The 24991-nt window shown below is 36.5% G+C and overlaps 1 protein-coding gene across 26 annotated transcripts in view; it reads left to right on the top strand.

The window, feature by feature from the left end:
- The window catches only part of PBRM1 (polybromo 1), a 135808-nt gene that overhangs the window by 47685 nt on the left and 63132 nt on the right, over positions 1 to 24991 (top strand). For 18 of the 26 annotated variants that reach the window (XM_053669360.1, XM_037134696.2, XM_037134694.2 and 15 more), the window contains 6 exons: positions 3208 to 3349; positions 6546 to 6643; positions 8754 to 8798; positions 14243 to 14519; positions 18865 to 18970; positions 23581 to 24223. In XM_053669360.1, coding sequence (XP_053525335.1) covers positions 3208 to 3349; positions 6546 to 6643; positions 8754 to 8798; positions 14243 to 14519; positions 18865 to 18970; positions 23581 to 24223 — 1311 coding nt within the window. The remainder of the gene's footprint in view (positions 1 to 3207; positions 3350 to 6545; positions 6644 to 8753; positions 8799 to 14242; positions 14520 to 18864; positions 18971 to 23580; positions 24224 to 24991) is intronic. The other 8 variants (XM_037134690.2, XM_037134691.2, XM_037134699.2 and 5 more) reach the window with 1 other exon arrangement.

The following is a 24991-nucleotide window of genomic DNA, read 5'->3' on the forward strand; positions in this document are numbered from 1 at the left end:
TTGTGAAATAGAAAAATTTTAAATATGACAATTAGTCTTTTTTAAAAGGTTGTGTGTTTGTATGTATGCGTGTATGTATGTATGTATTAAAGAGAGGGGAAGGGGGGGAGAAAGAAAGGGAGAGACACCAGGTACCAAACCTGCAACCCAGGCATGTGACCTGAATGAGAATTGAACTCATGTCCTTTTGCTTTGCAAGACAATACCCAACCAACTGAGCCAAATCACTCAAACTGTGAGATACAAATTTGACTAAACACAAATGATATTCTTTGTGCTGCAAAGTGAAGAGGCAAATTGATGACAGGTGTTCTAGTTAGGCATTTTTGGGTCCGATTATGTATTATAAAAAGTCATCCAGCTCAAAATTTAACTGTTCATTTTTTTATAACTCAACTAAGCACAGAAATTTTTCTATGCCTTTTATTGATATTTTAATTACAATAATTTACCTGTGTTTAAAGTTTGTATCTGTAGTTGAACTCCCCTCTTCCCAGAACAATTTTAAACTGCTTTTGGAGAATTCATTAGCTGAAACAGTAACTGAAAGATGGTTCATCTCAGTTTTCCTTTTCTGTTTAGACAATGTTAAAGTGATTATTGGGAATTCAGCCAGACAATACTTAAACTACCACAGTATCATTAAAATAATAAGAAAGAAACCATGGCTGGTATGGTTTGGTGCATTGAGCATCAGCCTGCAAACCAAAGGGTTGCCAGTTCAATTCCTAGTTGGGCACATGCCTGGGTTGCAGGCCAGGTTCCCTGGTGTGGGACGTGCGAGAGGCAACCACACAGTGATATTTCTCTCCCTCTCTTTCACCCTTCCTTACCCTCTGTCTAAAAATAAATAAATAAAATGTTTTTAAAATACCAAGAAATAAGTAATCTTATAAAATATGTTTTGGAACTCCCACATGTGGGTTGGATTTAAGGAAGGTAAACATATCTTAATTGGGCATGATCAGATTAAGCTGGTATTTACATGATGTTTTCATGGCAGATAATTAAGCTTCCAACAGTAAGAATTAAAATTCTTGTATTTGCTGTATTCTAAGAAACAAGATTGTTTAAACAATGTATGTTTTACAGTTTTGGTTTTATAACTTCTGTTTTTATCATTTGATCAGTAAGATTTGTGGTGTTTTTATTTATTGCAAACTTCTGAGGTTTTCTACACAAGTAGGATATTAGAAAATCAGCTAATTTGGCCCTCTTAAAATAACATGGAAATTGAGGCTGTCATTCATAAGTAAATAGCCTAAAAATTTGTCTTTTATACTCTTCACCTTAGAAAAAAATAATGACAGTCTTGTAGATGTTGAGAGGTTCTTTTTTAAGTGAACATTTTCTGTGATTTGTATCTTTTCTCCCACTGTTTTTTTTTAATTCTAACAGTCTAATTAATTTAGTTCAGAAGAAGACAAATCCTCAGACTGCTCATTCACCTGCCTACAACTTTCTTTCAAGTTAGAATTTTCTAATATAAACCTTACTTTGTCAAGTCAGTAGTCCTGTACCTCTCCCAGTTTTTGAACTTTACTCTTACAGTTATCTGACACACAGGTAAGGGAGTACGAAGAATAGAAAAGTGGCTGAGGCTTAACTGATAGCACACTAGGGCTATGAAGGGTCAGCTTTTAGGATGTCTGATCTACCTTTTTTTCCAAGGACATATGCTGGGCTAGTGGTGCCTTACAGGAGCTGGGCTACCTTACATTGTGCTGTATAATGACCAGCAGGGAAATCTGGAACTGTGTTGTCTATAATGGTAGCCACTAGTTACATGTGACTGTTGAGCACTTGTAATATGAGTAGTAGAACTAAGGAATTAGATTTTAAATTTTATTTAGCTTTGATTTAAATAGCCACATATGGCTAATGGCTATTTGTGTTGTACCATAGAAGATGATCTTCCTGTACCAGGAAGATTTGTTGGCAGAAAGAAGATAGTTGAGTGTCACCAAAAACAACAAAAATGGAAGAGTGAGCATAAGCTGGACAGTGTGGCTCCATCTTTTATTTCCCATTCTGTTCTTCCCTTGACCCACTGTCCTGTCTGTTCTTTGTGTGTGTGACAACATCCAGCACATTACCCTTGGAAATGATAGAAATAAGTCTGAGGCTATAATTTAAACTGAGGGTGCTAGCTACATAAGCTGGTACTGAGAGGTGAGTTTGTGCTTAGTTGTTTTTTGCTTCAACCCAAAGACGTTCTATACTATAACATTCGTATCTCTTTAAGCGCTACATGGAATCTGCATATGACTTTGGTAAATTTTAAGTAAAACTTTACATGCAGAATGGATGATGTCATTCTAAAAAACAAGTTCAGAATTTCTGCATTTATTCTGTGAAGCTGTTTCAACATATTGTGGTTCTTAATAATGTCTTTGTGACTTGGATGAATAGTGTACAAGTGCTTTAATCAAAAGATTTAAAAATCTATCCTGTCTAAATTCATACAGAATTAGAGCAGACCAGGATTCTTTACTTGGTACAAAGTGTATAGGGATTTCATGAGAGTTGGTATTAGCAATAACAATAGTGTCTGAGAGAAATATCAGAATTTTTAATACTTTTAAGTAAAATAATGAAAAACTTCACTTGTAATTAGTTACAAATATTTGTATTGGAAGATTTCTTTCTTTCATTCACCATCCTTAGACCATTCTTTATTGTCCATATATAATACCACTGGTGGGGTGGGGGTATAAATAGTTTATTCTAAATGCTCCTTCATGGAATTGCCAGTACTACCTCTTTTCTTTAACTCTCATGAACTGGGATGGTCGCTGATTTTCAAAAATAAGTAGATTGTTGTGATCTTCGTTAAGGTAGTTTTAACCTTCCTGATTTTTGTCTCTTCGTAGGGTTTGCATGTTAGTCATTGACAGGATTTTCCCATTGGGTTTTTGCTAGTATATTTGCTTTGTAATTGACCACCTTATTAATAGGTCCTCTTATTACTTCTTACAGTGTTTTGTTTGTTCTTTTGGGTTTTTAGTTAAACTATCGTATTCCCTAAATATAACATTACTTTTGCTTTCTCACTTTGTATCTTGAAAATGTCACTTCCAGACCTCTAATCAGTACCACTAATGAAGATACCATACGTTGCTTATCAGGATTTTGGCACTGAACTTTGAGGAAGGGTGTTTATAATTTTCAAATGGGAAATTCTAGCCATATGTATGTCTTTCACAGAACAAAACTAAAGAACCAAGAATATGAAACTTTGGATCATTTGGAGTGTGATCTGAATTTAATGTTTGAAAATGCCAAACGCTATAATGTTCCCAATTCAGCCATATACAAGCGAGTTCTAAAATTGCAGCAAGTCATGCAGGTATGATATCTTGGTTTTGCTAAGTTGTCGTATGTATAACAAATAATTTTACACATTTTAAGAATATTTTTTAAGATGTATGATTTTCCCCAGCAGGATCATATCATTTATTTCAACCATAAGGACTGCTGAATATTTTTTAGAGTCATCAGGGCCCTGTAAAGTAGAAATACTTTAGCTTGGACCAGGTTAGCTTTGTGAGTGGAAGAAGCAGGGATTTGTCTCCAGGAAGTAATTTTAGTGTCCGTTGGAAATTTCCCTTCCATCATAGGCGATAATCTATTATTTAGGTTTTATTTTTTTGATTCTGCACTTTATCTCTATTGGGGTATCATTGGTTCTTGGAAAAGGGCATCTTAAGGCAAAATAATCATTGTACAGTGTCCCTGAGTTTATCAGATCCTTTCCAAGACCACACCTTGGAGGATATCTGAGGTCACAAGTCACTCAGGGGTTTTTAGACAAAAAGGCGTAAGATATGAAGTTAAAACTGTGTCTCTTGTCATTTTTGGTAGAGTCTTTCTGGAAAGTGAGTCTCAAAACAAGGAAGCAGCAAAAGCAATTTTAGATAACCCATAGACTCTTCACTTATTACAGTCAACATTATGATCAGTGTTGTGGATTTTAAGTATTTCCTTTTCAGTACTTTATATGTATTCCTGAAGTTTCCTGTGGTGTGCTTTCAGCTGTGTTTGGCAGAGGTCTTTAAAAATTCATGTGTTCAAAAGTAGATCTATGTTCACCTCTCATATTAAACTTTCTTTTAGCCACACTATTTCTTAAGAAGTCAAAGATAACAAACACCATCTTTGAGTTAGCTTTACTTAAATTAAATATGGCCACCAAAGTAGGATGCCCCTACCTACAACGTAACTTCCCTCAGTGTTTTTAACAAGTTGATGCTCTTTGTAGTACTTGATTCAGTTTGGCTAGTGTTGATTCCTCAATTCTCTGGATCCATTTTAAAAAAATATATTTTATTGATTATGTTATTACAGTTGCCCCACTTTTCCCCCTTTGTCCCCTTCCACCTGGTATCCCCCTTCCCTCCAGAAATCCCCCCCTTAGTTCATGTCCATGGGTTGTACATATAAGTTTTTTGGCTTCTCCATTTCCTATACTACTCTTAACATCCCCTGGTCTGTCTTGTACCTATAAATTATGGCATACTTTTTAATCCCTGCATCTTTTCTCCTATTCTCCCCTTTTCCCTTCCAGCTGATAACCCTCCAAATGATCTCCATACCTGTGATTCTGTTCCTTTTCTGTTTGTTTGCTTAGTAGTTGTTTTTTAGTCATTGATGTTGTTGTTTAAGATTCAGTTGTTAATAGTTGTGAATTTGTTGCCTATTACTGTTCATAGTTTTGATCTTCTTTTTCTTAGATAAGTCCCTTTGATGTTTCATATAATAAGGGCTCGGTGATGAGCTCCTTTAACTTGGCCTTATCTGGAAAGCACTTATTCTGCCCTTCCATTCTAAATAATAGCTTTGCTGGGTAGAATGGATCTAGGTTGTAGGTCCTTGCTTTTTATCACTTTGAATACTTCTTGCCATTCCCTTCTTGCCTGCAAAGTTCTTTCAAGAAATTAGCTGATAGTTTTATGGGTACTCCTTTGTAAGTAACTTTCTGCTTTTGCTGCTTTTAAAATTTATCTTTTACCTTTGGCATTTTAATTATGATGTGTCTTGGTGTGTTCCTTTTTGGGTCCAACTTGTTTGTAACTCTCAGTGTTTCCTGGTCTTGAATATCTATTTCCTTTATCAAATTAGGGAAGTTTTCTTTCATTATTTTTTCAAATAAGTTTTCAATTTCTTGGTCGTCTTCTTCTCCTTCTGGCATCCCTATGATTCAGATGTTGGCACATTTGGAGATGTCCCAGAGACTTATTCTATCCTCTTTTATTTGAATTCTTGTTTCTTCTTTCTGTTCTGGTTGAATGTTCACTTCTTTCTCATGTTCCATAACTTTGATTTGAATCCTGACTTCCTTCCCTTCACTGTTCATTTTCTGTAGATTTTTCTTTATTTCACGTAGTATAACTTTCAATTCTACCTTTATGTTGTTGCTATACTCAATGAGTTCTTTGAGCATCCTGATCACCATTGTTTTGAACTCTGCATCTGGAAGGTTGGCTATCTACATTTCATTTAGTTCTTTTTATGGAGTTTTGTTCTGTTCTTTCATTTGGGCAATATTTCTTTGTCTCCTCAATTTGGCAGCCTCCCTGTGTTTATTTCTGTGTATTAGGTAGAGCTGTTTTGAGTAGCTATAAAAGGTATCTGTAAATTATGTGGGGCAGAGCCTTAGGTAGTCACCAGGGTGGGGCAACCAGCTTCACTACTTTGTGACTCTTTGTGAGGGGGGAAGGCTGGTAGAGGGGACTCTGCTGCTGCCTGACTTCTGGGAGTTTGCCCAGCATTTGCCCCATTTCCAGTCTCTTAACTTACTCCCTTGTATGTGACTGATGACCTTCTAGCTATTGCCTCTGAATCCCAGACTGGGTGGGTTATGTATGTTTTAAGACAGTGTGGGTTCTTTAAGTGAAATTTTCTGAAAATCAGGCAGTTTCTTTTGCCGCTGATTTTTACAGCCAGAAATTATGGGGATTTACTCCCAGGCACTGGACTTCTGGGCTGTGCAGTCTGGCCTGGGGCTGGAATTGCTGGCTACCAAAGTATCCCTCCTGCTTTTTATCCACCTAGGGTATCCTTCCTGATTTTTATCCGCTACACATGTATGTAGGACCACCCATGTCCATTCCGCTGCCTCTGCACACCACACTGGGTCTCCTTGCCTCTCTGCCCCATCTCCGGCACTCCTACCTGTCTGGATGAATGTGGCATCTTTAAATCCTTGCTTGTCAGACTCTGATACAGTTCAATTTTCTGACAGTTCTGGGTGTTACTTGTTTTGGTGTTTAGTTGTGGTTCCTTTCTATAGTTGTATGAGGAGGCAAAGCATGTCTACACCTCCATCTTGACCACAAGTGGATCTGGTTTTTTAACTTACTTTTTTGTCGTTCAGGCTTTTGTTAAATTGTGTCATTTAAAATGTTTAATGGCTTTAATTTTTATAGGTCCTACATATTGTTGTATCTCTCTGTGTGAATTTGATATGTCTGCCTCTTAATATTCATATATTCTAGGAGTACTCAGAAAAGTGAACTTGACTCCCAGGATCTGCTCTGTTTTAGGCAAAGAAGAAGGAGCTTGCCAGAAGAGACGACATTGAGGATGGAGACAGCATGATTTCTTCAGCCACTTCTGATACTGGTAGTGCCAAAAGAAAAAGGTATGTGCTCTTCTCATAACTGGAGGTCATCTTCTCAGTGTTTCTTTATTTTGTTTTAAGTAAGTACAAAAAATGTTTTTTAATATACCAAGTATGAATTCTTTTATAAGCTTCAAATATTTGATAACATGCCTTTCAGATTTATTTGTAAACTACATTAATACTTTTTTATGCAAGTACCATACTGCTTTTGGAAGATACAGTTAAAAATGACAACTACTTACATAGGTTGGCAAAACATGTTCTTTTTTGTTGTCCTGGTTATTTTGTTTTAATGTGGTATTTTAATTAGTGCTACTTATATTTAATTTAGGTAATTTTTCATGGTGAATTATAAAAAATTTAGTACTCTTACTACAGTGAAGTAAGTCATTACTCTTACTCTTTGGTTTTTGCTTATTAATCTGATCTTTATTTGCCATTTTAAGGATGTCAGATTCTAAAATACCAAGTCATAACTTCTTGTGGTTCATAAAATGTTAAAGTAGATATTTGGTTTCCTTTGCTTTCTAATCTTTCCCTCAACTTCCCTAACCTTTTCTTCCTCTGATGAGTTTTATGGAAGGGGACTTTACTGTGAGATTCTGAAGCTGGACTTTCTATAAAGAATTATGCAAGACCATCTCTTTTGTCTGTGCCTTCCACATGGAATTTCTCTGGCTTGGTCTTTGTGGAACACTGTATTCTTCCTCATTCTTAACTTTCTCACCATCTTTTTAGCAGTAGTCAATCCGGGGGACATATTTTAGACAAGGAATAAGCTAATCATTAATAGCAGAGCTTGACAGATTGAAAGTTGAACGAAGAAGTCCTTAGTAATTATTGATACAATTCTATTCATGCATTAATAGGTCTACTAAGATGAGAGGATTAAAAAAGTGGTTTAGAAAAGAGATGCTGTCCTGTCTTACCCTCTTATAAATAGCATTTGGGGAAACATTTTTAGTTTTGAAAATAACCTTGTTTACTCTTTTATGTCTTGGTAACTAAATTGATTGGTGTACCCTGAGATGTGAGTCTCCTCCGTTACTGGTCTATGAATGTCATCCTTCCAAGTTCTTAATTCCTTGTTATACCAGGGACAACGGAGGAAAAAGTGAAAGCAGATCAGAGACATCAAATCAAGAACATCTTTGAGTGTAATTATATAACTCTACTACAGCATCACCTGTGTTTTCCAGATCAGTCACCAACAAAGATAAAAACTTCTCAGGCAAAAGAAGGTAATGGAGGCAAAAGTGATGGTACAATTAGTGCCAACACTGAATGAACAGAGAGATCTTACACTAGTTAAGTGTTTAAAAAAACAAACAGTTCCAAGGATGCATTAGCCCAAGCCAGATACTTTAAAATTACCTATCTCTGGCATGTTGTTTGTGGGAAAACCCAAGTAGATTAAACAAAAGCTATTACTCTAAAACCTACCATAAAAAGAAAACAGAGCATTAAATTCTTGAAATAATGAAATGCCACTTCAGACCTAATCTTTATGAACAGATTTCCTAGGAAGTATTTTGTATAACAAAGTAAAAAACAGGCATAAGAGAAGAACAAATACAGATCATAGCTAAAGCAGTAAAAGAACATATCCAGCTTTGAAATACAGGCATGAGTGGATGTTAAAGGGTTGAGAGAAGTCCTGTACTTTGGACTATGACAAAGGAAATAACATAATGAGCCTTTTAGAAGGTAGTTTAGAACTTTTGGTAATAAGAAATAGACTTCTCCAAAATTCAAGTAAACACAGAAGCCTAGTAAGTTAAGCTTGTCCATAGAAGTCAGGGCCAAGTTTTCCAAGTAATCACTTGACTTTACTCCTAAGTACTGTGTATGATTCTATCTTTGCTGTATTTTTTAACATTTAAGAGTCTGAGAGAAATTAATGTTGGTATGTTCTCTTCATTGTGGGAGTGCATTCTTCTCCCTCATTCCTCTACCCCCAAATCTACTTGCTGTCTTCCATGTTGAAATGTTCCAAGCATTCTTAATATCTTTTATCCTTTGGATTGAATAATCCTTTTTTTCTTGACCATATTTGGTTTATATATGACTCTCCAATGTTGCTTATTTTGTTTCTCTTCACATGTAATGTTTGTTTCTACTTTCCCAGGAACACTGTTGACAGTGAGATGTTGGGTCTCAGGAGGCTATCCAGGTGTGCAGTCCTTTTTTATGCATTAACATTTTTTAAAGTGTAAGCTTCTGTGGCATGGTCAGTAGTGCTGATTAGGTAGGTGACCAGTAAAGCCATAAGCATGTGAAATAATGGTTTTTATTTGAGTGCTAGTTGATTTTATGAATAAAGAAAGCAGTATAGTTTAGAAATATAGTTAGTGAAATAAAGTCAGTATTAGCCAAAATTTGTTACTAGATTGGCTGGGGGCAACAAGCCCCCTCACAAATCATTGTAGCTGTGCTTCTGCAGCAAAAGGTAGAAGGTGAGAATATGGTGGCATCGCCAGCATCCAGGGGCTAGTGGGTGTTGATCCCTTTCGGGGTGCCTTTTACAGATTAGGGTGGTGGAGGGATTAAAGTCAATGTTGACAATCCAAGTGATGTCTGTCTGTGTCGGCACCTATGATTGGGTTAGTGCTTCTTGAGCATGAACACATTTTCTCAGTATCTGATTTTGTTCATGTTTTATTTCTTTAAAAGCATCCATTATTTTGCATGTTACATATGATTTTAAAAACAGCTTATGAGTTGTCACGTTATAGTCCTGGTAATCATTGTGTGGTGCTTTATTTTTACCTTTGCTGTCTGGCATTCATGAAGTGTCAGTTGTTTGCAGAACACCAGACTCTGTTCGTATAGGTCATAAAGGAGAACTTTAGTCATCACCTGTACCTGCCAGGAACTTACTATCCAGGGAAAAAAAGCAGGCTGGTTGAAAATAAATGAAACTATGTGGAAACAATGTACTAAAACTAATTACATAAGATACACAATTGTGTTGTTGTATAGAAATGTATCATGCTCATGATTGCCCAAACAGCTTTAGGAAATACCATTTCTTTACCATGTTTTTCCTTGAAAGTTAGGTATTCTTAACGTATTTACATGTTATTACCATATGTAGTCCATCCTACAAAATTAGTTATCTTCTTTCTAATATTTTCCTTTAGAAAAGTTTTTCTGGTATTTTTTAAAGACCATCAGTTGTATTTCTTTTATATTCCTCATAGTGTATGGTACTAGCTTGGAGTAGTAATAGAAATAGAAACATGAGGCATCATGGAGTAGTATTATAACCCCAAGTTCTAGAACTTTACTGCACAGACTCAAATTACAGTTTTGGGGGGGGGGGGTTGCTTTGTTTTGCTTTGGTTTTAAGTCCTTACCCAAGAACATTTTTTCATTGCTTTGAATAAGAGAGAGAGAGAAATACAAACATCGATGCAAGAGAGAAGCATTGGTTGGTTACCTCACACACACCCGGACCGGGAATTGTACATGCTCAGACCAGGGATGAACTTGTAACCTTGGCATGTGCCCTGACCGGGAATCAAGCACACAACCCTTCAGTTATGGGACAGTGCTCCAACCAACTGAGCCACACAGGCCAGGGCCAAAGCCCAGTTCTTTTTAACTCTGATATGAGCCTCATCTCAATTTCCTCATCTGAACAAGGCGTTGATGACAGTACCTACCTAGAATTGCTACGAGGACCTGATTGGTTAATATGTTTAAAGTCCTTAGAACTGAGCTTGAATGCAGTAAGTACTCAATAGATGTAGCTCTGATTATTTTGTGGAAGTAGTTTCTGTTAACATCAGAATTTGAAATCAGTAGATTTTGTTTTTAGTTAGATGCTACTAGTCTGGGAAAACATGTTAGAAAAGATGAGTAAAGAAGTTTTATTTCTTGAAGTCTTGAAAATTAAATGTAGCAAGCTTCATAAAAGAAAGAACCATTGTATTAGCTTAACAGCAGTCACCACTGAAGCTCTAGGACCAAGGAGTTCAGTGGTGGGCTACCTTGAAGTCTATGAACAGAGTTGATTTTGATGAGAGAGGTTGTTGGTAAGCATTAACTTGGAGAAGAGAAGGGAGTGATAAAAGCAGCCTGGTGATTATCAGTTGATTCAAGCCTCAGTATTGATTACTCACTTTTTGTCCTTAGGTATTCTATACTTGACCTGTCTAAGCCTCTGTTTTTACATATGAAAAGTTGGGATAATAACTGTATCTGATTATCAAAGTTGTAGGATCAAATGAGAATGTGTAGATAGTTCCTAGCACAGTCACTGGCATGAGGTAGACGTGTTAGCTGTAACTGTAAATAGGACATGACACGTCTGTATGTATTGTATACAGATACATATATAATAAGTAATAGCTTTAGAGGAAGGATAACTAAGGACATTTGAGGAAGTGGTCAGCCACAAGGTGTGAGGGTCAGGAATAACACTATGGCATGAAAAAATGGAAAGTTCAGATCTAGAAGAGCTATGGAGGTTCTCTAAAACTTGGTGATAAACTAAGAGAAGCAAAAAATGGCAGTGATTCCAGTGTTTCTGGCTGGTTTTAAGGACCAGGAGGGTGGTGGTGGTGGTCTTGGAAAAACAGGGATTCACAACAGAGCCTCTGCTAGCTTATACTCTTTGTGCAAATTAGAAAAGCACCTGCATGTCAAGATACTTGACTTTTATTTGTTGGGAAATTGCTGTAATATACTGATACTAATACAGGACTGTTTGTGGCCCATCTCCTGTACAATTCTATAATTGTGTGTGTATTATAACATTTATGATCTGAATTGGCATCTCCTGAAGTGCACAATGATAAACAGCCCTCTTTTTGAACTCCCGTAAGATTTATTTTACTTTACTGTGGTCCAAGGTAGTGATAAAGATAAGGAGAATGAGTATCCCAGTTACAAAGTCTGGGATTTCATTTTATGCACCTTTCCCAAAATGAGGAAAATAAACAGTTTAGTTAATGACGTGAGAGGGAAGAATGGTAGGATGCATAGAGGGGTTCTAAAAAGACTTACCTGAAAAGCAAAGTGACATTGAAAACAGTAGCTAGAAAATATCAAGTAGGGAATATAATAGTTGTCTTTTTGTAACATAGTCTCATTTCAAAATGTATTTGAAGTTACTTTCAAAAGTCATGGATATAATAAAGTTTGGCATCTATATTGGGAAAGCATAAAGCAAATAAACCAACCACCTAATGTAATACGGTTGGTATAAGAGTAGAAATTTAGCTCTTCGTTTTTTCTGACAACCAGATTTAAAAGTAATGGCCCACTAGTCTCAATCTCAAAGGCCATTAAAGGATCTGGGAAAATGTAAACAAAATAATAGAACTGGATTTGTTCAGAAAAGATCCTAAGTGACCTTAGTAACAAAAGTTTTGTTTGCCTTAAGCACAATTAGATTTTACATTTTGAGTATGTTCCATTCAAAGCTGCCCAGTGTCAAGAGTTACTTGAGTTGGAAGACTAGACCACTTGCCATTCTGTTACTTTTTAGCATTTCCCCTAAAATTTAGTTAAAAGCTTTTTCCTTCTCTTTAAGAAATATCATAAAAATCTGCCCTGGACTCACTCAGATTAAAGTATTTGTAGTTTTATACTGAAAAGCCTAATGGTAACTTGGAATACTGTGCTGGAACTAGGAAGTGAACAGAGTTGATCTCCTTTTGGTCCAGGTAAGGGCCTCGATTGAATTCTGCTTGATATTCCTGTGAGGAGGGATTTCATTCTGAGTTGGTTATAGCTCAGATGTTGAAAACTGAATTCTTGAGTCTTCCTTTTGAAGTTCACCCACAAGTGAGACCTAAAGAAAACATATCTGACTTTAGTAGTTTTAAGTATTCCGTGATATCAAATTCAGGTTCTAAAATTTTTCTTTAGAGCCTTCCTGAAGGTTAAATTCATCTGTGTTATAATCTCTCCCTAGATGTGGAGCCCTGTGGTATTGGACCTTTACCCCGAGTTCCCCTTCATTTACCCACTTGCTAAGTCCTGACTGAGGGAATTCTTCCTCTCATGTCACTGCCCCACCATGCCTCTTTGGAGAAATAGTGTCCACTAAATAATTGCTATCGTGTAACAATCACTTTTTGACATAGAGACACAAAATATTGAGAAGAGGAAATGGCAGGAATGATCCGAAGTCACTAAAGGAAATGAACAGTCTGAGTTGGAGACACAGGTTTTGAGGATGATCTCAACCCTAGGAAACAGAGGTCCTTTTTCTCTTTTAATAGCACCATGATGCTAGAAAGATACACATTTCTGAAACAGTTTAAATTTTGACTTATGTATAAATATTTCTTTTCACATCTGTTAATTATTCAAGTTTTGTTTCTTTTCTTTTTTAAGCATATTTTGAACCTTGGAGAGAAAGTATCTGGCCTTTGGCTTCTCCATGACCCAGCAGTAGAGAGTGGTTGGAGGACCAGAGAGTGGATTAGGAGACCCATTGAACTATATAGTTTGCTTTAAGAGTGAACTTCCTTTCATTTATAATATAGGAAACAGATAAAAACTATTTATCTCTAAGTGCTATAGTATAGGCTCTTCGTGTCTCTCAAGAAAGTAAATTGTAAGTCATTTATTTTTATTACCTATCTGCCTGTTTACTTGTAGACTGCTGGTTTGAGTCTGGCTAGAATTTCTTTATCAGTGTCCTGAAGACATACATTGGGCCAGAAATCATATTGGTAGATTATCTCTTCTAATAATTCACTGGACAACTCACCTTGGGCAGGTCATTTAGCCTCTCTAAGCCAGCTTCCTTAACAATTAGGAGACTACCACATATGTCTTCTGGGCCCCTTTTTAAGTCAGGTTCTAGTTTGTGGTCCATTGTACTTTGTTCCATACTACTCGTTTCTGTTTCTTAGCATCATATCTTAATAGGGGGTTTTGGAGAACAAGATAGGGAATCACACTTGGAGATGAAAATTTACTCGAGCTCAGATGAACCACAGATCATTTATTCTTTAAGCTGGGTTGAGATTGTGGAATAATGCTGATGGAGGGAGGAAGTAGGGACTGACCCTGACAGGGTAAATGCAAGAGACTTGTACCTACTATAGATACTAGTCTGGCAGGAGCGTCACTTTGTTTTCTGGTAAACAGCATATACAGGTGTTCAGGATGGTCACCTTAAGAGATAGAACTCTTGCGTGTGTGCATTTGTTGGGGGTTTTGTTTGTTTTTCTTTTGTTTTTATTGAGGACTGTTTATAACAGTAGGGAATCCATAGTTTTATTTCAGTTTTGCTCTATTCTTAAAAACAAAAAGTATATTCACTTGATAATGAGATTTCATTTTTTTCTTTACCTGTCAGACAAGATCTTTTTTTAAGCATTGCACTTCATAAATATTCTAAACAGGTTTGTCTGGTGTTCATTGGCTGCTCCCACCATAGTCACCATGTTTGAATGATTTTGGAAATTTTCCTAATGTTTGCTTATGGCTTCCAGCATGTTAACTGTGTTTGTGGCATATGTAATCAATAAATTATAATCACTATGAAGCATCTGCTCACAAGCATAATTTGCTTCATTTCATGTTCATCCATGTGTTAAAAAAACTGAATCTGTTCTAATTTTTCTCCTTTTCTACCTCCACCCTCAACAGTAAAAAGAACATAAGAAAGCAGCGAATGAAAATCTTATTCAATGTCGTTCTTGAAGCTCGTGAGCCAGGTTCAGGCAGAAGACTTTGTGATCTATTTATGGTTAAACCATCTAAAAAGGACTATCCTGATTATTATAAAATCATTTTGGAGCCAATGGACTTGAAAATAATTGAGCATAACATCCGCAATGACAAATATGCAGGGGAAGAGGGAATGATAGAAGACATGAAGTTGATGTTCCGGAATGCCAGGCACTATAATGAGGAGGGCTCCCAGGTAAGGACATATAAGAATGCTGGGGTACACACAGCTTCTTTTGGGTGTTTGTGGAATAATGGATTTTGAGAGACCAGACCTAGAGATCTAACTTAGGTTATTCTTCTCAGTGACTAGCTTAATACTTTGTCATTTCTTAATTGTTGAAAATGGGAGAGAGTACATTATAAAGGTTAAAAGTTCATACTCTATAATCTGACATCCTAGATTTGAATTCTGCTCTGCCAATCCCGTGTAAGTAATTTATCTTTTTCTAAATTGAATATTTCTCATCAGTAAGTTTGGGGATAATAATAGTAACTACGTGCATCAGGATTGTTGTGGTATTTAAATGAGATAGTATATACAGAACATTGGGCCATTTGAATAAGCACTCATGAAAGCCAATGGTGTTAAAATATTATTATTATTATTATTATTATTACTATTCTCAGTAGCCATACATTTTCGAGGATAGATCTTAAAATGTTAGCATATATAAGAATGAGAATAGTCCCATATATATATACCTATAAATAATTGATTTTGTTAAGAAGTATCTTGATTTTCAGGATTTTTTTAATTTTGAAAATTTTTATTTTTTAAAGTATATTTTATTGATTATGCTAGTACAGTTGTCCCATTTTTTCCCTCTCCTTTATTCCACTCTGGCCTGCACCCCCTCTCTCACCAGCATTTCCCCACCTTAGTTCATGTCCACGGGTCATACATATAAGTTCTTTGGCTTCTCCATTTTCTGTACTATTCTTAACCTCCCCTTCTCTATTTTGTACATACTGTTTATGCTTCTCATTCGCTGTACCTTTTCCCCCATTCTCTCTCCCCTATAGATAACCCTCCCTGTGATGTCCATTTCTGTGATTCTGTTCCTGTTCTAGTTGTTTGCTTCATTTGTTCTTGTTTTTGCTTTAGGTGTGGTTGTTAATAATTGTGAATTTGCTCTCATTTTACTATACATGTTTTTTTATCTTCTTTTTCTTAGATAAGTCCCTTTAACATTTCATATAATAAGGGTTTGGTGATGATGAACTCATTTAATTTGACCTTATCTGGGAAGCACTTTATCTGCCCTTCCATTCTAAATGATAGTTTTGCTGGATAGAGCAATCTTGGATGTAGGTCTGTGGATTTCATGACTTGGAATACTTCTTTCCAGACCCTTCTTTCCTGCAAGGTTTCTTTTGAGAAATCAGCCAATAGTCTTTTATGGGAACTTCTTTGTAAGTAACTGTCTCCTTTTCTTTTGCTTCTTTTAAGATTCTCTCCTTGCCCTGGCTGGTGTAGTTCAGTGGATTGAGTGTGGGCCTGTGAAGCAAGCGGTCACTGGTTCAATTCCCAGTCAGGGCACATGCCTGAGTTGTAGGCCAGGTCCCCAGTAGGAACACATGACAGGCAACCACACATGATGATTCTCTCCCTCTCTTCCTTCTTCCCTTCTTTCTAAAAATAAATAAATGCAATCTTTAAAAAGGAAAAAAAGATTCTCTCCTTATCTTTAATCTTGTGTAATATAATTATGACATGCCTTGGTGTATGCTTCCTTGGGTCCAACTTCTTTGGGGCTCTGAGCTTCCTGGACTTCCTGGGAGTCTATTTTCTTTGCCAGATTGGGGAAGTTCTTCTTCATTTTTTTTCCAGGTAAGTTTTCAATTTGTTGCTCTTCCTCTTTCCCTTCTGACACCCCTATGATTCAGATATTGGCATGTTTAAAGTTGTCCCAGAGATTCCTAAGCCTGTCCTCACTTTTTTTTGAATTCTTGTTTTTTCATTCTCTTCTGGTTGAATGTCTATTTCTTCCTTCTGGTCCAAACTGTTGATTTCAGTTTTGATTTCCTTCCCTTCACTGTTGTAAAAATAAAGAAAAATATTCTTTATAAGATAAAGAAAATATATTCTTCTTTTTCTTTAAAATATTCTTTTAAAAATAAAGAATTTTTTCCTTCATTTCACATTGCATTACCTTCACTTTTTTCCTCTATTTTGAGACTGTACTCAACCATTTCTGTGAGCATCTTGATTACCAGTGTTTTGAACTCTGCATCTGATAGGTTGGCTATTTCTTCATCACTTAGTTCTGTTTGTAGAGTTTTGAACTGTTCTTTCATTTGGGCCATATTAATTTGTCTCAGCACACCTTTTAACATTGTAAGGGTGGAACCTGAGGTATTCACCAGGGCAGGGCAACCCATGTCTCTGCGTTGTGGCGATGTAGGTGGGGAAGGGGTCTGAAAGGGAACAGTGCTGCTTGCTTGGTTCTCAGCCAACTTTCAGTCACTTCCCTTGCTACTCACAGCAAATTGGACCCTTCTGGTGCTGATCCCCCAGTGGGTGGGGTTGTGTATGTCCTAGGACACTTTGGGTCTCTCCAACAAACTCTCCTGTGAGGCTGGGAGTTTCTCCCACTGCTGCAACCCCTACAGATTTTTTTCAGTCAGAGGTTTTGAGGCTTTATTTCCCTGCGTTGGAACCCTGGGTTGTGTGGTCTGTCTTGCTCCCCAGTGGTTCCTCCTGGTTTATCTGCACACAAATATGGGACTGCTAGTGCCGCCTTGCCTGCCCGGTCTTCTAGCTGCCGCCTTGCCATGTCCACCTGCCCATCTTTTCCCTTCCTACCTGCCTGGATGAATGTTCTTCTTTAATTCCTTGGTTGTGGGGCTTCCATACAGTTTGATTTTCTGGCATTTCTGCTTAATTTTTGTTTTTAAATTTATTGTTCTTCTGTAGGTTGTGTGAGGAGGCAAAGTGTATCTATCTACGCCTCCATCTTGGCTGGAAGTCTTGATTTCAGTTTTTTATCAGTATAGCTAAGATACATCCTTCTTTCTTTGATATTCTTCTGTTTCAAATCCCTTATCTACTTAATTTTTTTAATTGATGCATAATTGATATATAACATTGTATTAGTTTCAGGTTTATGTAACATAATGATCTGATATTTTTATGTATTGCAAAATGATTACTGCAGTAAATCTAGTTAACACTTGTTATCGTACATAGTTTCAATTTTCTTTTCTTGTGATGAGGACTTTTAAGATCTGTTCTCTAAGCAGCATTCAAATATGCAGTGTAGCATCATTAACTGTAGTCTCCATGCTATACATTACATCCTCATGACTTAACTTATTTTTTACCTGGAAGTTTGTTCCATTTCATCCCCTTCACCCATTTCACCTATCCCCACCTCTAGCAACCACCAGTCCATTCTCGGTATCTTATGAGTTTCTTTTTGCTGTGTGGTGTTGTTGTTTTTTTTTTAGATTACGCATGTAAGTGAAATCATACAGAATTTGTCTTTCTCTCTGACTTAATTTACTTAGCATAATGCCCTGAAGGTCCATCTATGCTGTCACAAATGGCAAGAACAGTACTCCTCTGTGTGTTTGTACACCACATTTTCTTTTTCCATTTATCTTTTGATGTACACTTAGGTTGTTTCCATATTTCGGCTGTTGTAAATAATGCTGTAGTTAACATGGATGGGAGTGCAAATATCTTTTCAAGTTTATCTACTTTAAATCTCCCAGAAATAAAATAACATTTTCAAATCATATTTTCTTTCTTCCACTATTACATTTGAATGTAAAATAAAGTAGGATGTTTGTGAGCAAAGAAATACTTATCTGTTTAAAGTTGATTTATACTGTCCTCAGTACCATTGGCTAGTGTGCTGTTTTCGCCACTTGGGAAAAAAGCCACCCTTAGGGGCAGGCAAAGAAAAGAGATCACATTCCCTCAGCCCTTCTGCTCTGGCAACAGACAGGAAAGACAGAGCCTCTGCTGGGGGAATGGGAGGCCATTAGGTATGTAACCTTGGTCTTGGCTACATATGCTACTCTGGAATCATTCATTCTTTAGAGAGAGCTCCTAAGCAGGAATTGTTGCTTTTCACAGATCAGATTCCTGACTGAATTCAGACTGATGCTAAATCCCATTTCATATGGGATTTGAGAACAATGTTTGAGGTATTGTTCTCCAATTATCAAATATTTTTTATTTTAATTGTTACTAACTGTGCTACTTTGAGGATCCAGTAAAATATTTATGAAGAAAAAACACATGTTAATGTTTTAAAACTTCTGTAGACACTTGGAATGATTCTGCTATAATAGTTCTCAAACTTTAACATGCATGTCAGCACATTAAAATCACTTGGAAAGCTTAAACAACAAACCAGTTGAGGCCTAGGCCCACCCCACAAAGATGTGATTTTGTTGCTTTTTAATGATCTCAAGGTTTATTTCCTTAGTACTATTCCAACCTGTGTTTTTAAAACTTTGTGACTGTGTACTATATTTAAATAGGAAGTATTTTAGAAAATAATTTTAAATATATTTATGGAATATAGGTGTACAATGATGCGCACATCCTGGAGAAGTTACTCAAGGATAAAAGGAAAGAACTGGGCCCACTGCCTGACGATGATGACATGGCTTCTCCCAAACTCAAACTGAGTAAGGCAGCTTCACAGTTCATTCTTCCATTTAGTGTATAAAGGATAGATTACTGATTTACTGAAATAATATTTAATTAATTGGTGAATATGTTTGAACTTGCACTCCAGCATCAAGTTTCTTCCCTCTCAATCATTCTCTTCCATATTTTAAGTAGTTAAACTGTGGAAAAGCATGTGGGAATAGAACATAATGTCAGCAGTTTTGTTTGCCTTCTTGAATGTAGTGGACATTTTGTAAATGTTATGACATAGGAATAGACAGAATAAAAATTTTTTTCCTACATATGATGCCTGGAAGATGCAGTGGCAGACTTGTTTGTGTATGTTTGCTCTTACTAGAATTCAAAACAAATCCCAGCAGCTTCTCCTAGACAGAATTTGAGAATGTAGAGATGTCCAGCCACTGTATTGCACTCAGCTGTCTTGAGTGTTGTGTGTGGATGGTGGTTTTGTTTAAAAATGTACAGGAAAAGAAAAAAGCAAAAATAATTACTACCATTGGACCAAACAAGGGGTTCCTGCCATGTTAAATCGTATAATAAACAAAGTAAATACCCAAAAATGATAGTGGTATTGTCAAATATTTTTTACAGCCATATTTACCAAAAAGGGGAAAAGAGATTCTACTTTTTATGTGAAATGACTATAAACTAAATTTTATAATAGCTGTGCGTATGACTGCTAAGTGATGAATTTTTTTTAGTTAAGGTATTTATCTTCTCATGGAATAGTAGTAAAAGCATACAGAAGGTTTGCAGAAAAGAAAATATTTTTTCTACTTTTTAGGGACACAGTGCCTTTTAAAACTAGAACTGGCCATGGCAGGGTAGCTTGGTTAGTTAGAGTGTCATCCCAATATACCGCAGTTGCTGGTTCGATCCGCTGTCAGGGCACATACAAGAATCAACCAATGAATATAAATAAGTGGAACAACAAATTGATGTTTCTTTCTCCTTTCTGTCTGTCTGTCTCTGTCTCCCTCCCTGTGTCCCTCTCTCTACCCCCCTTTCTCTCTAAAATCAATCAATAAAAATTTAAAACTAGAACAAATTCTTGAGTTAGAAACCTAAATATTATACTTTTTTATTACTGTATTTATCCTCACCTAAGGACCTGCTTACTGATTTTAGAGAGGGGGGAAGGGAGACAGAAAGGGAGAGAAACTTTAATGATAGAGAGGAACATTGATTATTGTATGCTCCTCAACCAGGACAGAACTTGCAACCTAGGCATGTGCCCTGACTTGGGTGTCAAACGCACAACCTTTCAGTTTGTGGGTTGACACTCAGTCAACTGAGCCACACTGGCCAGGGTGAAGTGTGGGGAAAGGAGATTTTAATGTTTAATCTTAACTTCCTTTTCATTTCTCCATTTTATATTTAAAAAATTTCAAACATAAACAAATAAGTAAAGAATGGTACAATGAACCCCTGCGTGCTATACCTGTTGCTCAGCATTATCAAGATTGTGTCATAACTTATTTCCTATATCCCACTTTTTCTCATTTTTAAATTCTAAATTACTTTAAAGAAAATCCAATTGTCATTTTATTTCTATGTAGTTCAGTTTGCATCTATAAAATATACAAATACAGTTGACCATTGGACAGCTTGAGGCTTGGGACACGTGCCTAAAATCCCCATTTAATTTAATTGAGCCCTCATATACAGATTCCCACTGCAGGATCAAAAATACTGTTTTTAATCTGGGGTTTGTTGAATCTGCAGACTTGAAACCTAGTGATACAGCCAGACAACACTGTTTATGGAAAAAAGTTTGTGTGTAAGTGGACCCTTGCAGTTCAAACTCATGTTGTTCAAGAGTCAACTGAATTTTCTTAAATAACCATGAAGTCATTATCACACCTAAGAAAATTAGCAGTTTCTTAGTTTCTGGGTCTCATCTAATAATCTGACAAATTTGTAAGACCGATTGTGTTACAAATATTATTTTTATGTTTGGTTTCTTCAGGTCAGAATCTAATTAAGTTCCTCAGACTATATTTGATAGTTATGCCTCTAAACTCATGATCTAGAGTAGTGCCCCTCCTTTTTTAATCGTCATGCCATTGATTCTTTAGGAACCAGGTCATTTTTTTCTACAGTTCCAAATTCTAGATTAGTCATTTTACTTCCTTGTGATTTTAGTTAACTTTTTCCTTTATTCCCCTTAGTTCTTATAAATGAAAGTTAATTCTAGCCCTGGCTGATGTGGTTCAGTGGATTGAGCACCAGCCTGTGAACCAAAGGGTCTCTGCTTTGATTCCTGGTCAGGGCACATGACTGGGTTGCAGGCTGGATCTCCAGTTGGGGGCGCATGAGAGGCAACCACACATTGATATTTCTCTTCCCTTCCCCTTTATTTATTTATAAAATAAAATATCTTAATTATTTATTAAGATAAATAAATAAATAAATTTTTTAAAAAAAAGAAAGAAAGTTAATTCTAAAGGCTTGACTGGATTCTGCTTTGGCTTGGCAAGGATTCTTTGTAATAGGTTTTCTACACTTATGTTGCATCACATCTTAGGGCATTGTCTGGTTGAGGTAGAATCCAAAGAAAGTTCACACATTGTATTTGAATGATACTTCTTTTTCTATAAATTCCCCTCCATCTCTCTTTTTATTTTTCCTTTGCAGTTTATTTATTGAAGAATGTAGGTTTGTACTGTAGTTTACCACAGTCTAGGTTTTGCTAATCGCATCCCTTTGCTGTATTTAACATGTTCTTTTCGATTTTTTATTTTCTGTAATTGGCGCAGGAGACTTGATCAGATTTAGATTTGATCCATGTCTCCTACCTTTGGCACACAACCCAACTTCAGAGGTGATACATTCATCCATCAGTTGGCACAGAATATCTGGTTGTTTCTATCCATTATGTTAACAGTTAACTGATGCTCAGCTATGGATTCATTAAAGATGTACAAAAATAGTGATGGTTACAGTATGTTAACATTCCCTGCTTAGTTACCAGCTGGAATACTTATATAGAGAAACTTTGCCTCATCCAATATTTGACTACCTGGCAATACAGTTTTTGGTTTGTTCGTTTGTTCTGGTTTTGGTGTTTTGTTTTGTTTTTGAAGGGATAAAAGCTAGATTTTGTTTCCTTTTATTTACCAGTTTTCAGAATGCAGCATTGTTTTACTAACATCTCCAACATTTACCCAATTGTTTGTTCATTTTTATTTATTATTAAGGACTACTAGATTTAAACATATTGCTTAATTTTAACCCATTGTAGTTGTTGTCCTTACTGTTTTTCATGTTGTCCCAGGCTGGCTGCTGTGTTCTTTTTTTTTTTTTTAAGATTTTATTTATTTATCTTTAGAGGGGAAGGGAAGGAGAGAGGGAGAGAAATATCAATGTATGGTTGCCTCTCGTGTGTCCCCTGCTGGGAACTGGCCTGCAACCCAGGCATGTGCCCTGACTGGGAATCAAACCGTGGTTGCTTGGTTCCCAGGCCCGCACTCAATCCACTGAGCTACACCGGCCAGGGCTATGCTGTGTTCTTTTGACATGACCATGTTAAGAAGTCATTGAAAGATTTTTGCATTGTCTAGTGTTTTAAGATATTCCAGGCTTGCCCTGACTGGTGAGGCTCAGTGGATTGAGTACCAGCCTGCAAACCACAGGGTCACTGGTTCGATTCCCAGTATGGCATATGCCTGGGTTGTGGGCCAGGCAGGGGGGCACGTAAGAGGCAACCACACATTGATGTTTCTCTCCCTCTCTTTCTCCCTCCCTTCCTCTCTCTCTAAAAATAAAATCTTAAAAAAATATATAAAAGATATTCTAGGCTCATCTTGTGCAGACTGGGAATCAGCCATTTTCCAAGGAGTTATTGACATTATTAGTATTTGAAATCAGTGTTTCAAAACTACAGTCTGTATAGTCAGAACTATTTAGGGATATACTGCTACTGGGTTGGTCATTGTTTCTAGGCTTTTCAATGGACTGACCTAGGAAAGTACGTGTACATATGCTTTATATTTAAAGATAAAACACATTATAAGTTCATACTGATACTCTCAGTTGAGACTTAAGGCTTAGATTATTAAGGCTACAAGGTTTTTTGTTTTGTTTGTTTGTTTTTAAAGATTTTATTTATTTATTTTTAGAGAGGGGAAGGAGAAAGAGGGAGAGAAGCATCAATGTGTGGTTGCCTCTCGAGTGCCCCCTACTGGGGACCTGGCCTGCAACCCAGGCATGTGCTCTGACTGGGTATAAAACCAGCGATCCTTTGGTTCTCAGTCTGGTGCTCACACTGAGCCACATCAGCCAGGGCAAGGCTTCAAGGTTTTGTTTTTGTTTTTTTCTTCAGTGTCCTCTCTTTTAACATTGGTATCTCTTTTTTCACACATGATGAAACTCCGTTCTCCAGAATACCACAGGTGATAGAATTAGAATGTCACATAAATAACTCATTTGCTTTATTCTACCTTATTCACAACTATCTCAACAGTACTTACCCTCTAACCAAAAATATGATTACTGACAGACAACAGCTTAAATCTTTTCCCAGTTCTTCTTTGTCAATAGGAAATATAAATTTAGGTTCATTTATTTCATTTTATTCGACTAACATTAAATCTCTTTTTTTTAGGTAGGAAAAGTGGTGTTTCTCCTAAAAAGTCAAAATACATGACTCCAATGCAGCAGAAACTAAATGAAGTCTATGAAGCTGTAAAGAACTATACAGATAAGAGGGGCCGCCGCCTCAGTGCCATATTTCTGAGACTTCCCTCCAGATCTGAGCTGCCGGACTATTATCTGACCATTAAAAAGCCTATGGACATGGAAAAAATTCGAAGTCATATGATGGCCAACAAATACCAAGACATAGACTCCATGGTTGAGGACTTTGTCATGATGTTTAATAATGCCTGTACATACAATGAGCCTGAGTCTTTGATCTACAAAGATGCCCTTGTCCTACACAAAGTCCTGCTTGAAACTCGGAGAGATCTGGAGGGAGATGAGGACTCTCATGTTCCAAATGTGACCATGCTGATTCAAGAGCTTATCCACAATCTTTTTGTGTCTGTCATGAGTCATCAGGATGATGAGGGAAGATGCTACAGTGATTCATTAGCAGAAATTCCTGCTGTGGACCCCAGCTTTCCAAACAGACCTCCTCTCACTTTTGACATAATTAGAAAGAATGTTGAAAATAATCGCTACCGGCGGCTTGATTTATTTCAAGAGCATATGTTTGAAGTATTAGAAAGGGCAAGAAGGATGAATCGGTAAGTTTTCAAAGCCATTTCTTTTTTTATGAACTGTGATATTTGATGTGAAGCATAAGAAAGAATTCTACTTTGGTGTACTATTTCAGCTTAGATACATATATGACTGCAGTTGGTGGAGTGCTACTTTGAATTCTAATTAACCAGAACTTCTAGAGAGAAAGCATCTAAATTATAAATTAGGAGTAATAAGAAGGAGTAAGACAAAATTGAAGATCTGTTGAAAAGAATAACTTAAAATACAGCCTTTCACAAAAGACTTTTTTAAAGGATAAAGTTTATAGTTACAAATAGTAACATGATTTCCCTTTGAAGGTTGAGTTCAGTTCAAGCATACTTTAGATAAATTAAAATAGTTCTAAGTTATTGATATTTTGAGATTAAACTGATTTAAATTTGGTCACCATTTCAGTGTACCTAAAAGCACTTTCTTATATGAAATTTCTCATTTTAAGTGCCTTCTGCAGACATTAAATGTTCTAAAAGAAGTAATCAAAGTTAAATTTCTATCAAGCTTAAATTCCCTTGTAATTTAGATTGTTGTATATCTTTGCCATACAACAGTAGTATACTCAGCTGTTAAAACAGTTTCAGTTCAGCAATTGCAGTTCTTCTTTGTGCTCTTGGAGTCACTTAGGGAAAAAATTAAAGATACAGACTCAACCTTCTTGAAGCTTAAAATCATCATGCTGAGAGCTAGACCTTCAGGCATTTGGCATGGGGTTATTCCATCTGGGGAGTCTGTGAAGCCTCCATTTGCTCTGGATC

This window comes from Artibeus jamaicensis, unplaced genomic scaffold (assembly GCF_021234435.1).
Source record: "Artibeus jamaicensis isolate MK-2021 breed Jamaican fruit bat unplaced genomic scaffold, CSHL_Jam_final contig_519, whole genome shotgun sequence".
In the NCBI taxonomy this organism is placed as follows: domain Eukaryota; kingdom Metazoa; phylum Chordata; class Mammalia; order Chiroptera; family Phyllostomidae; genus Artibeus; species Artibeus jamaicensis.